At 51.8% G+C, this 17,781-nt stretch overlaps 1 protein-coding gene across 4 annotated transcripts in view; it reads left to right on the top strand.

Annotated features, from left to right (window-relative positions):
• Positions 1–17,781, top strand: part of RPTOR (regulatory associated protein of MTOR complex 1) — a 150,558-nt gene that overhangs the window by 106,392 nt on the left and 26,385 nt on the right. For 2 of the 4 annotated variants that reach the window (XM_026860837.1, XM_026860836.1), the window contains exons 21-25: positions 3,533–3,651; positions 3,986–4,054; positions 8,832–8,935; positions 9,919–10,102; positions 11,879–11,989. In XM_026860837.1, the coding sequence (XP_026716638.1) occupies positions 3,533–3,651; positions 3,986–4,054; positions 8,832–8,935; positions 9,919–10,102; positions 11,879–11,989 (587 nt within the window). The remainder of the gene's footprint in view (positions 1–3,532; positions 3,652–3,985; positions 4,055–8,831; positions 8,936–9,918; positions 10,103–11,878; positions 11,990–17,781) is intronic. The other 2 variants (XM_026860840.1, XM_026860838.1) reach the window with 1 other exon arrangement.

Raw genomic sequence — 17,781 nt, 5'->3', positions numbered from 1 at the left:
TAGTAACTTGCATAGTAGCAAAATACAGGGATCTGGGTGGGTTTTGGAAATGGAAGGTCGATGTAGAGCCTGGTCATGGTGGGCTACTTTGGTGTTGGCTGTGACAGCCCTGGTCCAGAGGGACGTTCCCTGCTCTGAGGGAACAGACTTCTTCCTCACGAGCTGCTTCTGTTTCTGCTGAAACATGGAAAGCTCCTGCTCTGCCGTGTGAATCGCCGCCGGGTTGGAGCGTGCGGGAAGCCCTTCGCCTGGCCCCGTGCGAAGGAACCAGCTCGCAGCCTGTCAGGTCTGTGCAGGAAATGCTGATTTGCTGCTCCTCCGGGGAACAGGCTGCTGGCGGCCTCTGTCGAGGTGCAGTTCCGAGAGCGATGGGGATTTCGGATGTTCCCTTCATCCGAGCAGCTCTCCCCGGACCTTCTGTGTCGCTCGCGGGAAGAGGAGAGACTTGTGGGGCACACGTGAGCCACGCAGGTGGGATTAGCCTCCATTGTAGGTACCTGAGGCCTCGGTACTGTTCAGTCTGAGATATTTCAGCTGTAGGTTTCTTAACGTGCCTTTCCCCACGGGCGCAGGAGCTGCCCTGGCCCGAGGCGTGCGGCAGCGCCGGGCCAGTGTCGCTCTGGTTTGGCTGCTGTGTTGGGCGGGGAGGGGACTGCACCTTCTTCTGGAGGTCAGCACTTAAAATCCCCGCAGTGGTTTTTACAGGGGGTTGAAGGAAACCCTGGCAAAGCCTGGCAAATCAAAAAGAGTAAATAAACCCATTATCAGTCATTTTTGCGTCCAGCGTGGTTCTGCCCTTGGTGCGCTCGGGACGCGGCCGCGGGGCCGTGCGTGGTGCTCGCGGTGGAATTGAACCGAGCGCTACGCGTATGCAAAGGAAATCAAAGCCGTCAGTAAAGGCAGGCAATTTATTTTTGACATTCTTAGTAGAGAGGAATCATTTTGTAAACGTAAATCTATACTGCAAGGTCCATTTAACCAGCTTTGAATCAGTCTGACTAATTACAGAGCTGTCTGCTTAGATTAACACCCCGTCCCCCTTGCTCGGCTCTTTGTTTGCATCTCATGGATATTTTTTGCATCTTAGTCCATTACATGAAATCAAGCTGCTGTTCCTCCTGCCACCTCTGCTGCCTTCCATTATCCCACTGCCTCGGCGCTCAGGTTTTTACGAGGAGCAGTGTCAGATGTGTCACTCGGTTGAATCAGTGCAGTGAACAACACTAACACGGGCGGGGGGGTGGCAGAAGAAAGGACCGGTCCTTGGAGCACCAGCTCTGAGCCTGAGATGCCTTTGTAGAAATTCCCTCTGTTCTTTTCAAAGGCTGCTGAGTGGATGAGGAATGGCACTGGCGCAGTTCTGGTTTAAATCTGTTTTTCTCATGATGCTCAGATGTATAAAAAATGTCGCTGGGTTTTTATTTCGTGACGCGTCACGAGCGAGGTGGTTATCAGAGACACCAGGAAGTCTGGTGGGTACCCTCTTGCTCTCCCTTTCTCTCCCTTTCCTTTTACTGTCTTTCAAGGGCTTTAAAAGAAATCGAGCCGTTCAGATTTCCCATCGGTCCTTATGTAACTCTGCCCAGGGCCACATGTAGGAGGCAGAGCTCGGAGCGGACCTGGGATGACAGTACCTGGCTGGCTGCTTCCCTGGCTGGGGCTGTTTTGCCTCCCACAGCTCGTAGCACTTCATCTCTCTCCCTCTCTTGTTCTTTATCCTTCCCCCTCCCTTTTTTCTTTCCTCGGTAATAGAAGCTTCCAGGATGAACATGACAATTGCAAAAATAAAACCTAAATGGCCAGTAAGCCTGGAGTAGACAGACAAGCACTGGATCACCGCCCCTCGTGGTCGGGAGGCCCGACCCTCTTCGGAGTGGAGCCTTTATTGTGTATCGACATTTTGTTTATTTACACGTGGATAAAGAGCTTCTGAAAAAGACAAACGGCTTTTGCGTGTTAGAACCAAGGCCAAAACCCGAGCTCGAACCTGCACCCTTGAGTTCTGCTCAGGTCCCGCTCCCGTGCGCGCGGGGCTCAGAGCCGCGGGGCCCGGGTGGGGCAGGTCAGCGCCCCTCGACGGCTGGCATTGCTTTCTCACGTGATCCACGTCCTCGCTTTTCCGGGGGGCGTTTCCCGCCGTCGTATCTGTGCCAGGCCCCGCGTGCTGGCGCGGTGGGGACTGCCTGGGGTGGCGGTGGTGCAGCGGCCCCCAGCCGCCGTCCCAGCGGTGCCGTCCCCAACGTCGGGGCGAGCCTCCAACTCTCAGCAGACCGGGCGTGGGAACCCTTCGGGCGTCAGCTGAGCGAGGGACCCTTTCCTTTGCAGAGGACGGAGTTAGGTCGTTGCCTCTGCGCTTTGCAGAACGCTTCATCGCGTGCTGGGGAGTTTTCCTGGCAGAAGAGCGGGTCCCTCGGCTGAGGCAGGCAGGGCTGCCCTGCGGCACGCACGCTCCTGAGCCTTGTTACCTGCCTTCTGCGGCCCGAGTTTAAAACCGGGCGGTCCACGTCTCTTTTCTGTTGGTTTGAGTATCGGGCTTAGCAGCTGTGCAGGGCGAGAGGCTGCGTGCTGGCCGAGGAGCCCTTTCTTCCTAACTCAACACCTTATATTTAGATGCCTCCAGAAACACGAAAGGAAATGCAGTAACAGCTTGCTCTGTCATTTACCATCGATTGTGACTCATCCCAAATCCCTATTTTAGTTCCCGTTTTTGTTAGTGCAACCACTTTAATACTGTCCAAATGGCTCAAGTCCCAAGTGACAGTGTTACAACTATCAGACGTTGTGAGGGTTAGAAGGAGGAATAACAAATTAAAGGTTTGCCTAAAAGCAGCAAAATGAAACGTTCACAGAATTTTGTCAGTTGTTGCAAATGGTTATTAATTTGATTTGTACTTTGAATCTGTGAGTCCCTTCTGCTGAAATACCAAACAGCAGATATTCTCATTAAATAACAAATTGGCAGTTGAGGAACCGATACAAATGTCAATAGGAAAGACTCAGCCAGACTTATTGCTTCACAAAGGTGCAGGTCCTAAAGCTTCATTTTTAACATTTAGATGTTTGGTAAATTTGTAGAATATGTAAAACCCTGAACATTCAAGCTGAGTATTAATGCTTAAAACATCAATAAAAAGAACCATAAAGGTACAAGCCAGTAACGGGGGGTTTATACCACTTAGTGTTCTCGTTCAGGCAATCCAAAGACGTTATCCGTTTGGCCTTTTCAGATTTTTTTTCCTTCGGGAGCCTACAAAACTAGCAGTTTGACTGAAGTTTACTGAGATTTGCTTTAATTTATTTTGGTTTCTCCCACTTTCACTTTACAAGCCCTTGCAGAGTTCACAAAGAAAGACAAAACAGAGACAGAATGCCCATGGAGGGTGTTTTTGAGCTCTTCCCTTGATGTTTTCTTAGATGTCATTATGATGTTTGGAGTTCTAATGAATTTTCTCACATAAGATCAAAGAGTTTGAGTTGATGGATTGTCATGTGCTGTGGGGCTTTGTTTTGTTTTGTTTTTTTATTATTTTAGGTGTGAGTTTCAACAGTGTTTATACCCAAATTTGGAGAGTACTCCTTCACCTAGCTGCCGACCCCTATCCCGATGTCTCCGACTTGGCTATGAAAGTTCTCAACAGCATTGCCTACAAGGTACGTCTTCCTGTTCCTGCCTGTCTGTGAGGTTCTGTACGTGCATTTTTTTCATGCTTAGGCAAAGTGTAGGCAGACCGAACCGAGTGGGTCCGTTGGAGGGCTCTGCCTAGTTGAGTCTGGATCTGTTGCAGAAGGAGCGTTTAATGCTTCGAGATAAGCACACCTGTGATCAGGTAAAATACAGTACATGGGGGAGGGCCTGGGATTGCTCTAGGGTATAAATTCAGACCTTAGACAGTAGGTCTTGTTTAGAAATCTACTTATCTAGATCAGTCCCTGGGAGAAACCTTAAATATACTTCATTAAATTATCCGTTTGCAAACTGATTTAGATTATGCAAGTGGGACTGGCCTGCAGACTGAAGCCACAACGGCTCTCCAATCCAGGTGAACTAGTACATGTGAGTCAGCATGCAGACACCCCTGCCACTACTCACCTCTCCAACCCAGGCCTAACCCGCCTAAACCACCATCCTCATCCCATTTCATCCTCCAAGGGTGACAAGATGTCCCTGGAGGCTGCCATCACCGCTGGTTCAGAATCGCCAGCTTGGGGAGCTGGAGAGGCACCCTCGCCTTCCGCCCGAAACGAAGCGCCAGGCCACCCCAGAACATCTTCTCACCAGCCGCCCTCCTCCTGCCCCAGTCGGTGTCGAGCAGCTGAGCGCAGCCCCCCCCGTGCTTTGTAGCTGCTCAAGCATCCAGCCCATGAGCCATTGCAGCGCAAGGTGACGTCTCTTACTGATGGTTTCCAGCCAGTAATCCGAAATCTTCAGACTTAGGCTTCTAAACTGAAGTTGCAGTAAGAGATGCCAGCATTGTACGCTACCATTGTAATGCCTTAGAGATTTCTTGCTTTTAAACCTGATTTTCTATTGAGAAAATAGTTACTTATTTGAACTCTTTTATTTAAGTATACGTGTCAGTGAGTGGTAAAGTCTGGGATTTGGGATAGAGGATTGTTTTGACAGTGGGGGCAATGAGATCAGCCCTTCCCTGATGATGCAGGTGTACAGCAAATTACTGTCAGGCCAGAGACGTCAAAAGGAGGTGAATCAGAAAAGGTGAAACCTTTCCCTCTATCTGCTCTAGATGCATGGAACTATTTTGGTTTTGTATTCTGGAAGGTTCTTTGCAAAATGAAATGTTACTCCTACTATGAGATTAAAAGAGAGATAAAGAGGAACCAGATCCGCTTTTCCTGTCTTAAATATTGTCTCAGGGTTTCCCCCTGTGCTAGTGGAGAAGTGTCGGTGTTGAGATGCTGCCGTGCCCTGCAGACAGCTGAGGGTCTGCGGAGCCAGCGGGGGCTCTGATCGTTGCTGTGATGCCCGTAGTGAATGTCGTGGCTCATTTGGTAAATCCTGTGTTGATTCCGACAAGTTTGGACCTAAAGGTCTTGGGTGGGACCGAGTGGGTGGGTGTCCTGCATCTCTGCTCCGCTTCTGGGACATCAGCTCTGCCCCGGCTTCCAAAGGCAACGGCTTTTCCGATGGCTTTGCAAAACAATAAACATTCCCATTTACCAGGTTATTTCTTCGGAGATGCTTCAGGGAACAGAACTGATTTGTTCTTCTTTGCCGTAGCCATAAGATTCATAAGGAAAGTATTTAACTGTGCAATTTTGTCCAGCAGTTTGGGCAGCTACATGTAGAGTGGGCTGACTGCTGTGCGCTTCGTGATACTGTGGGCTTTGCTTTGGCCACCACCACCTGGCTTCGGTGGCTGCTAAAAAGGCTTTTTTATTAAAAAAAAAAACACCAAACAACCAAACCTAAAAACTAAACTATTTAATAGCCCACCACAATGGAAGTTAAGGCTCCAGATCCTGGGTTATGCTCTGGCCTTTATTCATTTCATTATGGACAAAGCTCCCGCTGCGAGCGGCGCTGCCAGGATTTGCAGCCTGAACTCTGTGTCTCTGCTGGTGAGAGCTCAGACGGATTATAGGAGTTGTCTGATGGGTGATGCAAATTAGTAACAATTAAATTCGTGTTAACTGTTTCCTGAGATCTTTCCTTGGTGCTAAAGGAGCTTTGTCGGCTGTAAAAGGGAGGAGCCTGGATGCCCTTTGGTCCTCCCGAGTATGTGCAAGCAGTGCATTCTCCATACTGTTTGCATGAGAACACAAGTTTCTTTTATTGCTTAAAAATACTCCTTCAGGTGAAGCAAAGCACTTGAATATTCTGGGGGTTTAACCCTTTTGTTGTAATTAATACAAAATTCAGGGAACGAGAGGTTTTCTTTTGGAACTTGGCAGCTGCGGTTTGCTTGCGCAGGACGGAGCGAGCGCCGTGGCCGGCGCGATGCCGCGGGGCTGGGAGGGCTCAGCCTGCAGGCCGGGGGCTTGTTGCGCCTCCGAAGGTCGCCACGCTCCGGGCTTTAAGTCTTCACGGTGTTTCAAGGTCATTTGGAGCGGGCAGGTGTTAGTCGTGTCGGCGGGTTGCCGTGCGGGCGCTCAGGCGCCCGGGCAGGGCCGCGTGCTCGGGGAGCTCAGAGGAGCCGCTGCCGCGCTCTGAACCCCCCGCAGCCAACACGGGGCCAGCGCTGCCCGTCTGGGGACCCTCCAGAAGTTCAGTCTGTGAGTCTGCCTTTGTAAAACACCCATTTGCGAGGCGCTGCCTGAATTTAAAGCAGCATTTTTGTTTTCAAATGAGACCAGTCCTGTTCCGTGTTTTGAACGGAGCCACGAATGTAGATCTTCATCTCCAGGAGAGCTCCAGTGGTCTTTAAATAGGGCGATGTCTTTCTGAGCAGCCGGTGAGTAGGTTGCACAGACGTGCATGCTTCCTGGATGTGAAATGTGCCGCTTTATTTCATGGGCTGATTAGACACCGCGAGTTCTCACACAGATTGCGGCTGTGTTGTGATTTATGTTTATGATGCAGATTGGAACGGTACAACTCTCATTCCCAGCCTGATCTTTTAAAAAATCCAAAAATGTGCTTTTTTTGCACGTAACCAAAACAAACAAAAAGGACACAGTAATCAGCGCTGGCCTTTTAAGACTTTTTGAAATTACAGTTAATTAAGGGAAGTTTGCTTCCTGCCAGGTTGCTTCATCCAGCTGTTTGTAATGGAAGGCTTGAGGCCGAATTATCCCGGGAGTTACTCCTCCACGACATCACTCCTTGGTGCAGGCTTTTCTGTGCATGAGCAAGTAATTCTGACAGTCTGCTCTTTTTTTAACCAGGATTCAATTTGCAAAATTATGGATTGCCATCTCCCCTCCTGAAAAAGAGATGATTTGACTGGCAGAGGAGCAAATCCCCAGGAAACAGGGAGCTGCTGCCTCCAGCAAAATACAGTCATATCACGGAACTGTGGCCCTCACACTGCTCGCTGCCTCCAGAAAAGAAATTGCTTTTTTATTTTTCCTGGGAAGAGGGAGGCTGTCTGCCACACTCATCTGTGTACCCCTTCAGCAAATTGTCATGAGCTGACCCTGTCCCTCTGCTGTGAAACAAGGTGACCTGACCCATTTCAGGTGGCAGAGACCTCCCTGGGAGAATCTTAAAACTGAGCCTTCCGTGACTAATTAAAATTAGTTTTGAATAATAATATGCCACTAGTTTCTAAATTGTTTCTACCTTCTTGCCATTCCCATGGTGTGATTGTCTGCCCCAGCCCCATGTAGCAGCACCTGCTCACCGGAGGCCCCGCTGCGTTCCTGAGAGACGAGTGGCCTTTCGATCCTCTCCCACCCCCACATGAAAAGGAGGAAAATAACACAAAATGAGCCAGTCTCGTCCGAGGTGGCTAGCTCAGGGGGCAGCCGGGCTAGCCGGAGGTCGGGGCACTTCTCTTGCCAGCGGTGTGCCGCAGCGTAGGTGAGCTGTGCCGGGAGCGGCATCGCCGCCCCTGCGCTCTGCAGCCAAACAGACGCTGGTCAGGAGGGTTCAAAGCCCGTCGAAGCGAGGGAGGTGGAAACCTGGGAGGGTGAGGTCAGCTCAGGAGAGGGCAGGGTGCCCAAGCGCCGGCGCCTCGGATCTCTCTCCGCAGCAGAGGTGTGTGGGCTTTGTGCGCTGCTGTTCACGCTGGCTCTTGGTCCTGCTTTGGAGAGGCATTCACTTGTAAAAGCCCGCTGCCTGCCTGGGCTCCAGAGGACCGTGTGTGCAGCTCTGGATTTTGAGCGCCCTGTGTTTCAGTAGCTGCTGGTCTCACCTGGCTCAGCTGGGTTTCAGCTGGACACCAGCCCTAGTGTGTGTCCCCCCCCCAGACCCTGCTCAGCTCTCGTGCTGCAGGACGTGTGCGGATTTTCTTACTGTGCAGAGAGAGGATGAAAGTCGTCTTGCCCGTGGGATGGCCGTTTTGTGTCCCTTCAGGTTTTTTCGTGCCAGTCTGGGGCTTCCTTTAAAATATATTTCAATATGGGAGAAATTTCAAACGTCTCGCAGAAGGTGGGGTGCTGTGGAAGAGGGCGAAAGGAGTCTGTAAGCAACGGGAGGCTTCTCCCTTCCCGAAGGGGAGCCTTGTTTGCACGCCGTGAGCAGCGTGCTCAGCCCGGAGGAGTGCGAGATGGTGAGGTGGCTGTCTGTGCGCTTTTTTTTTTTTTTTTTTTTTTTTTTTTTTGAGGCTTTCCCCAGGAGTAAGGACAATAATTTTTCAGGCTTTTTCAGAAACAGGTCTCTTGTAGCTGGTGGAAAGGGCCCCCCTGTCACAGCCCTCCTTAGGGGAGGGGGAGCAGCAAACAGGAGGCGGCTGCGGGCAGCTGCCAGATTCTCGAGGAGAGTTCTGCCTCAAATCAGGGTCGCGCGGGCTTGAGTTCTCGTGGTGGCAAGAACGGCAGCGCCCTGGGCGAGGGGAAGCCCGACTGCTGAAGGGGAGCCCGGGGCTCTGCCTGCCCGCGGGCTGCGCAGGGACGGTGCGGGTCCTGGGCTGCAGCTGGTTTAGGGAAGAGGCTTATGTGTTAGTCAGAGCCATTTCCCTGTGAGTAACAGAAGGGTACTTACTCTCTGGTAAGTGTTTTCTGACTAAAAAGGTAGTAAAATCATCTTATGTGTTGGGAACTGCACAGGGGCTTTTTTTCATATACATTTTTAAACACCCCCACACAGCGACAGAGAGCTTAACTTCATTTAACCCCAGGTGTGCAATTGTGTTAGATAACAAACAACTGCGGCCGGGGTTCTGCAGTCTTGGCTGCTCAGGACTCCGCTGTGGTTTTTTTATCTCTAGGCAACAGTAAATGCTCGCCCCCAGCGCATCCTCGACACCTCCTCGCTGACTCAGTCTGCCCCCGCCAGCCCCACCAACAAGGGCATGCACATCCACCAAGTCGGGTAAGCGCCAGTGTCACCCTCCGGCACTTCGGGGTGGGGTTCGGGGGCCCCGCTTGAGCCGCCGTCCCAGTTAACTGCCCCCGGGAGAGAACACTCCGAGGTCTCAGTAGCTTCTTGTCTTAGAGCTGGTGAGGTGTTCAGAAACAAAAGCTCTGGGAAAAGGTGGGGACTTTCTTCCTTTTATCCTTTTTAGGACAAAGAGTAACAAGCCACAGTAGTTATTTAAAGATGGATTGAAAGGACGAGCTAAATGTTGCTGGTTTTACTGGTGCACTCTGGCCGGGCTCTGTGGTATCCAGATTTCCCATTGAAGTCTGATCTGTATTTTCTGCCCTTTCAGCTGATAAAAGCCAGGGTTATCTGGTGATCAACAAGCAGTGCCTTAAGCTGCAAGAAAATAGCGATAATGGTATGGGCCAAGCTAGGATTTGGAAATTTTATTATTTCCCCAAACCTGCTCTCCAAGAGAAAACACCACGGTGCCGTAATCGGGGAGCGCCAGTAAGGCGTGGAGCTGGAACGGAGGGGCCAGAACTGCACAGTGGTGGTTTTTTAGTGTTTTCTATAGTATCATGTAACTGTGCAATAAGGTGCGAAAATCTCAGTTTACACGTAAATCAAAATGCTCTTCTGTGGGCTGACAGGACTTCCAGTCTCCCCGTGGAAATCCAGGGTGAGTCTCGGTGCCTTAGGTCAGGCATCGTGACCTGTGACTGTTGGGCCCGCAGGTTCCCAAAATGTTCATTTTTTTGATCCTCACTCTGGAGTTGGCACAGTCAGGGTTCACTCTTGCTTTGGGGTTTGTGTGTCTGTCGGAGGGGACGGGGGGGATTCTGTTCTTTTGGTTTGTTTTTGTGGAGGAAGCACAGCAGTGATGGGTAAGCCTTAAAAGACAGAAACCAAGTAAAAGTGACGTAACTCACACACGGGAGTCTCGTGTCCAGTGATCCCTAAATCCGTTCCCTCTATTTTTTGGTCTTTAGAGGGTCACCTCCAACCACCAGCACAAGCAGCTCCAGCCTGACCAACGACGTGACCAAGCAGCCGGTCAGTCGGGACATCACGTCCGTGCGACCGGCCAACGTCGGCAGCGTGGGCGTTCAGTACACTCCCCACTCCCACCAGTTCCCCAGGACAAGGAAGATGTTCGACAAAGGGCCAGAACAGGTGAAGAGACTTTCCTTTCAGAGCTGAGCGCTTCCCCGCTTCACTGGGGTTTGTTCCGTGTTCTGTTCTGTGTGGTTTATTTCTGCATTTTATCTCTTGTTTGCTTCTAGCTGCTGTTAACTCCAGATTGGCTTCCTCTAACCAATCAAATAAAAACGGATTGCTTTTTTTTTTTTTTTCCGTCAGGATAAATTTTGTTTTATAGCTTTTGATAGAGCATTCTTCACTTCTGCTGCTAAGAAGTGTTTAATCAGAGTTGATTGCTTAGTCTTTCATAAACATTTGTCTGCATGAGTGATAACGCAGAGCCAGATCTGTGACCCTCACTGCTTTTTCTCCGACCTCAGCAAAGCAGGGACTGAGGAGGGAAAGGGGAGATTCTTCTTCGTTTGACATACGAAGTGACATTCCTCTCGAGAGTCTGGTCAGTGCTTCTGCAGCGGAACATTCACCTCCTTTCCGGCAGCCCGTACCCACCCCATGCTGGGCAGCCCCTCTTCACTGTCCATGAGGAAGGATGCCAGTCCAGGCTGTTACTGGGAAGAGCGAAGCTCCTTACAGGTCCCGTGCTGGGGGCGAGCGGCTGCGCTCGGAGCGGCGAGGGCCCTTCCCGTGCAGGCAGCGAGGGCTGTCTCGCCTTTCAGCGTTCCGTAAAGACAGCCCTCCGTCCTGGGGGCTCTTCCGTTTGCAGAAGCACGAAGGGCTGGTGTGGTGCCAAGTCGAGCAATTAGTCAGATTTTAGTATGCACAAAGGATGCTGCGTGTCACCTGCGGATGGCTTCAGCTCAGCCACTCGGGTGAACACGGTGGGGCCTGAGCACGCCGGGACATGCCCGTGGCCATCACTTGGAGATCGGGACTGTTGCTTACCGGGGCTCGGGGTTCTGCAGGACTCGGCCACCTCCCTCTCCCTCTACTTCTGCGCGTTTCTGGGATTTTTGTGGTGTGGGCTCTGTGCCTGGGGGGAAGCTCTAGTACTGCCCAGGGCGGGGTGGAGGGGGGGCCCTGACCCTCCTTCTCTCCCCCTGGGGCTGTAAAAGGGCAGGACTGTCCCGGCCGAGGCCTGTGCCTCAGCCCACGGCACAGGTGGGCAGCACGGCTTTCCGTGTCCTGGGTGCTGAGCAGTGACTGCTCTTCCCTTCCCTCGGCACTTCTGCCTCTAGTCAGGGACCTCACAGAAGCTCCCGGAGGTGGATGCTCAGTTCTGTGTGTGATTACAAGGAGGAAATGTTGAAGCCTTTGCAGCAACAGCTTCACTTCTCATGGGGACGGCAGCACTAGCCTGGATCCTGTTTTCTGAAAAAAATGCCGGAAACCTGAGTGAATGGAGTACTTTCTCCATTTTCTTTTTGGATGTCTTGCGCTTCGTAGCAGATATTCAATCCATATACGCCCTTGATCTGGAGCTGCGTCTGGCTGCGCTTTATCTTGAATCATCTTCACTGCTCCACTGTTTCTCATGCCAGATGCTTGGGAGTCCGTGAGAAAACTCATCCTGGGACTTGATTTTGATGATGCGCTCATGCTTCAGCCCTGATTCATACGGTAGCCTGATTATGTCTTGTGCTGTGCAGACGAGGGAATTGTCGCGTTTCCAAAGAGCTAATGTAATGACAGGGATCGTAGAGCTAGATGTCAGAAATGTCATATCCTTGGCAACCTGTTGGAGCTTTTTTCTGCCCGGGGATGTGTTGAAGGCTGGGGATTACTATGTGTGCATCTTGCCTGCGTGAACGGCAGGGACGTGGGTTAACATCCTGCTCTCTTTCTGGACAGACCACTGACGATGCCGATGATACCGTTGGACACAAAAGTTTCATTTCGGCCACAGTGCAGACGGGGTTTTGTGACTGGAGCGCCAAGTATTTTGCTCAGCCGGTCATGAAGGTAATACTTGGTTATCTCTGTGCGTGCTTTCTGAACCACGGCACTGCAGCTCCTGAGAAGTGCTGGCGTCCTGAGCGCAGGCTGTGCCTCCCCCTCCTCTTTCCCCCTTCCTCTTCCTTCAGTCTGGCGAGGGAAAGGAGAGGGCTCTGTACTCGAGTGTGACCTCAGAGCTGTGCTCTGCTTACAGGTCCCTGGTAGAGACGCCTTTAACTTGAAAAGGAGAAAGTGATAGTGGCTGGACATCCACGTGACTGCCTGGGGGAAACTTTGGCAGCATCACTGTTGGTTTTTAAAGATTAAAAAAGAAAAAGTTCTATTATGGCAAAGAATGAGGGTGGTAATGACCAATCTCCACTGAGATCTTTTTAGAAGCGTGTTCTGGTAACTGAGTTGGCTTTGAGTGAAATGAGAGATACACTGAAGCCTTGTCCCAGGGAAAAAAAGCAAAACAGAGCTCTTGAGAGATGGGCAAAGATCATCAGTGACTGGAAAGAGAAACTGTTAAATTCCCAGAATCTTTTAGCCAAAGATCAGGTTTCAATTTTAAGTATGAAATGAAAGCAAGCAGTAAATCTTGCCTTATTATAAGCCAACACGATAAAGCAAGCCTCCAGGAACCTGGGGAGTGAAGCAGCACAAACTGTAACAGAACTTTCAGCTTAATTTCTTTGAGGTACTGCAGTTTCCATGAATAATAATGCACAGCCGGTATTAATACCATTACCTGAGCAGCTCCACAACGGGTGTTCGTATCCCACCACTGATATTTAAATCTTAATAATGAAGAAATCTTCCATTTAATGTGCTGCCTCATCCAAGAATTGCCACCGAACCATCCGCCACCGCTCCCTCCGCGCCTGTGTTGAATTGTTCGGTGAGGAGGTGAAGTAATTGCCCCAAGTTGAAGGGGATCAGCAAAGGAGTCGCGTAGCAGCCAGTGTGTGTGTGGCTTTGATTTCTTTAAAGAATCACCAGGAGGACAGACTCGATGGTAAAGCGATTGCTTTAAAGCTGATTCCTCGGCTCAGTGACATTAACTTTCTTGTGATATCATTAGCAGAATAATTCATTAGGACATGTGGCTGGCCTGTGGGGCTTGGTTTGCTAGGTCAAGCTTTAAACCAAGGCTTTCTCTCATCAGCATGAGTTTTGGTGTCTCGATTCAAGTCCAGAAGAGAGTACAAGAGGGGAGGAGGAGGAGGGGGGATGTTGTTCCGTGTCTTTAGTTCTTATTAAAAACATTTGTCTGCTTTTTAAGGAAAGCTCTTCCCAGTGAAGAGTGGTGTCTGTCTTAATAAAATAAATCAGGGTAGACAGCGAGCCAAAGGCAGGATCAGTGCTCTGTGTGGGGGTTTACTACTCCCTGTGCTAAAATTAGGGAATTAGGGGAGGAAATAAACAATGCGGAGCATTTCTGTACTCATCTGCAGAAGCCGGGAAAGGGGGCGCGTGGAAATGGAGGGCTTCCCCACACCCCCCGCTCTGTCTCTTCAGCTTTGGCAGCAATGGTTCGTGTGATCGTTTCCTAAGTGGTTTTGTTTGGAAATACTGGCTGGGGTTGAGTTTCCTGAGCACGGACTGTCCTCGGTCGCAATGTTTTAGGTAAAAAGTTTAAGCAAAACAAAATCTATTTTCTAATAAAACAAGGAAGAGGATTGATTTCCCCATTGCTTCTGTAAAGCAGCTTTAAAAGGCCAAGTAGAGGGTTTCTGCAGAAAAAACCTGTGTGTTGTCCTAACAGGGAATTAGGTGTAACATGGCGTGCAAGGAGAAATCCTTCTACGAGAACTTTCTTTGGCGTTCCTTGATTGCAGCTTGTGTAATCAGCAGGACTGGCCATCCTGTGGTGGCTGAGCTGCTGCAGAGGGCTCCTTCCCTGCAACTGCTGTTCCTGCAGGAACAAAGAACACACAGCCCTGCCTGGTGGCTGTTGTCTTTTGGGAACTTCAGCCTCATGAAAAAGGCAAAAAGTAAAGTCTACTGAGTACCGGTGGAAAAAGATGACATTGATGTTTAATTCTGACACTTCATTGGAGATGCTGCCTACCATCATAAACAGGGAAAGGCAAGACAACTATTCCTGTAATGAATAAACATAAAATGACTGTGAGTGCATCTTAGTCATATTTAATTTATGAATTTAGTTTTGCTTCATAGACCTTGCTCCGAGACTGCCTTCACTGGAAAGATTGAGGGATTAATTTCCAGTGTAAATCACTGGCTCGGTTTCAAGCCATCATACCGAATTTGATTTATTGATTATCTAATCAAATAAACAGAGAAAGAAAATACTGCATTGTGAATTCTCGGTGTGCCAGGAAAAACAAGATACTCACCCTCTTCCTGAAAACTCCCGTGGCAAAAGGCTGTTCTGTGAACCACGGGCAGTCTTGGCCCGAGAGGCCCGGGGAGGCCTCGTGCCAGCTGTCAGGAAGCCCTGAGTCCGGGGGAGCGGGAGCAGCATCTGTCACTGCCAGGGCTGGCAGAACACGCAGGCAGGAGCCGGTGAGGATCCTGGAAGGTGAGAATTACACAAGCAATCCTTCCTGATAACTCCCTGCCTTAGCTTCAGCACCGTGCTTGGCCGGGGTCAGAGCCTGGTGGAGGAGTGAGCCTCCGTGCGAGGGCTGCGGGGACGCTCCCGGGGAAGTGCCGTGTCGACCGCTGGAGCCGTCTGCTGACCCCCCTGCTCCCCTCCGAACGCTCGCTGCCGCGCCGAGAGGCAGAGACAGAGCTAAAGGAGAAACGTTTCGTTGGGTTTCAAACGATGCTGCTCGGTGGGAGCTTTCAGGATCGTAACTGGCTCCTGTGCGAGTGGGAGCGGGCGCGTGGCTGATCCCCCCCGGGTAGCCCTGCCCGGGACAGCCGGAACCGGGCTCTGGCTTACTGAAAGGACTTTCTGAGGCTTAAACGGGAGCTGGCTGGGAGGGAGACAGGCATGAATCAATGGGCTTAAACAGTTCATTCTTTTGAATAATAATTTCTGTTTTCCCAGCCAGCAGCAGCTGGGCTGGAGGCCACAGCTCTCGGCTGCACACACGTCCCGACGCGCTCCCGCGCTTGTTTGTCGCCAGAAGCTCCCCTGTGACGTGTTCGGGGGGCTTCATATTTTCTTGGATTGTTGCTCCCTCCTGACGAGAGGAGCCGTGGAGCTCTGTCCTGGCCGTGGGAGCAAAGGGCTGCGTTTTACCTGCGGGCTCCGACTCTTCCTGCTCGCTGGGCGACGGGCTGAGGGCTCGGCCGGTCAAACCTTGCCTGTGTGGCAGCAGTACACTAACGGCCTGTGTCACGCTTAACTAAACTAGCTTAGAGCATCTCTGCTAGGTTACGCTTACTTGCAACGCTTTTGAGTTCAACAGAGTTTATTTCATTAAGAGTATTGTACGTTTACTCTCTGATAACACTTTAAAAGGACGCCCGGGGATTTTTCTGCATTGTTCTTGCCATTTTTCTTCTCTGAAAGCTCTGTGGCCCTCCCACAGAATCCTGCCAGGTTTCTTTCTATGCAGGCTCGGGCCCTGTTCCTTCTCTTTTTAACTTGCCTGTTCACCAAACTCCAACCAGCATCAATCAGCTTCACGATAACCCTGGGACTGGTGAGTCTGGATCTGAAGTAAGTATCTAGTGCTCAGCGAGGATATTTTGGGCGTTTTCAGCTGTGATCCCAGCTGGACCTGGGGGAAGGTTTTGGACACACACAGATCCTGGCGGAAGCATCTTTGCAGGAACCTCCCTTACCAGTTCCAAGGTGATGACATCCCCCGTCTGCAGAGCCTTTGGCACAGAGACTGCGGTTGTTTGAGTCAACTGCACCGAAGCCAAGACTTTAACATATGCCCTTAGTGTTCTCTTACTGCAAGGAACTGACTGCCTCGTGCAGGGATGGGTGGAAACAACCCCTCCACAACATGGTGATCCCACGGGCGAGCAGCTGGGACTCCCCTTTGCTCACATCTTCAGGGGATGAAGAGGAAGACAAAGGTGGCAAGTGTCTGAGTGCGGGGGCAGAGGCCGCCCGAGAGCAAACGGGGATTGGGGGAGCTGCAGGGAGGTGCCCAGGCACCAGGAGTGGACCGGGCCAGGGGAGGGCACCCTCATTCCTCCGCTGTTCTGGGGGAGGAAGGGCTTTGCTGGGATGGCGACCAGCTTCCAGGTTTGTCACAGTCAAGCAGCACACCAGCACTGCGGATGCAGACACGGGAACTGACACCAAACCCAAGGGATTAAGTAGGATTCCATGCAGGAAGATCCAGACGGGGCCCTTCTCTCCCCTCGTCAGTTGGTGCCTCACTCCTGCGCTGGATCTCGTAACGTGCTGGGGATCTGAGGTGGTGAAATGATCTCTCCCCAGCGTTCTCCTGGTACTGAGTCAGCTCTGGCTGCTGCCCTGCGCCGGCGGTCGGGCTACGTGCGGGAGCTGTGTGTGGTACCAGGGGCTGGGGAGGTTTGGTTTCGGGGGGGTCCCCTGACCCGGCACAGCTCAGGTCACCGTTACTCACCCACCACGAGCGTTGTCTCCAGTGGCCAAAGCAATCAGAGGCCACAGCTAACGAGATACGGCAGGATTTTGTCATTGTCAGTTCTGCCCAGACAGCAGAGAGGAAAGCCTGTAGACGGTGGAGATGCCTTTATTTCCTATCTAAGGAAATGATAATAACCACTGTCATCCCTTTTTTAAGGACCTGTGGGTGAACGCAGGGCTTGGGGATGCACCAAAATGCTGCAGTTGGGAGGACAGCAACTGCTCCAGACACTGCCAAAAGATGGTGAGGTTTCAGTGAGGAGAGAGGACATGCTGGGCCCTGCCTGCAGGCAGCCTAGAGAGGAGGAGGTGCAGGAGCAGCACAAGAGGGTGGGGAGGAGCCCCTGCATCCCCCTGCCCCTGGGGAGAGCGCTGCAGCCCCGCAGGGACGGCCACGGAGGGGCTGGCGGTGCCACGCCGCAAGGGCGTTCTCACACACGGTCTTGGAAGGACCCGTACGTCCATTTTCAAACCAAATAAATGCTCTGGTGTTGCTGGGGAGGAGGAGTTGGGCTCTGTTTACCACAGAACCCTGCAGTCTCGCTGCGCGCGTCGTGCGGGCCTGCGCTTGCCTTTCTTGGGGCCTTTGGGCTGACGGTTGGACGTTTGGCAGTTTATTGTCTCCAAAGCAATCGGTGCACACAGGTTTGGCTTAGCAAAGCGGCACTGGAGGTTTCTCACCAGCCAGCGTGTCCCCAGAGATCTGTCATCCCGCCGGTGACAGCCTGGGGGGGGGCGGTGGCCACGCTTCTGTCTCGGTTTCTTGCTCAGTCCCTTTTGCCATCTGCTCCCCCGCTTGTAGGGGGCACGCAGGGCACGCTGCGCAGGCAGGGCTTCCAACAGAAAGAGCATTTCTGCCCCAAAAGCCCTTCGCTGCTGTCAGAGGGGCCAAGCAGAAGGCAGGGAGCTCGGGCGGCCCCCGGGTGGCGGATGGAGGGTGTTTGCCGGGCTCAGTGGGAGCCTCCTGGTCTCTGGTCCGGGGGCCTGCACCCTCCCGGCCTCTCGGCAGAGTATTTCATCCTCCAGTCGCTGGCGCTGAGCGAGCTTCCAGCCCCGTCTGAGCCTTGTCTTGCCGTACGCGAGCTACTGATGCTGTAGCGTCCGGGGACCGTGCCCTGCGAGGGCTCCCTACAGGAGGAATCTCACTGATACCGGATGATAAAAACAACTGCCCGCTCAGCCTCCTTGGAAGAGTTAAGTTATTTTTCTTCAGAGCTGAAAAGCCCAGCAGCTCCTTTAAAATCTGATATTCTTTATCTGCTCAAATGAA

Source organism: Athene cunicularia (genome assembly GCF_003259725.1).
Source record: "Athene cunicularia isolate RWA chromosome 18 unlocalized genomic scaffold, athCun1 chr18_part1, whole genome shotgun sequence".
NCBI classification, from domain to species: domain Eukaryota; kingdom Metazoa; phylum Chordata; class Aves; order Strigiformes; family Strigidae; genus Athene; species Athene cunicularia.
The sequence above is the reverse complement of the archived record's forward strand: the minus strand, read 5'-3'. Positions and strand labels throughout refer to the sequence as shown.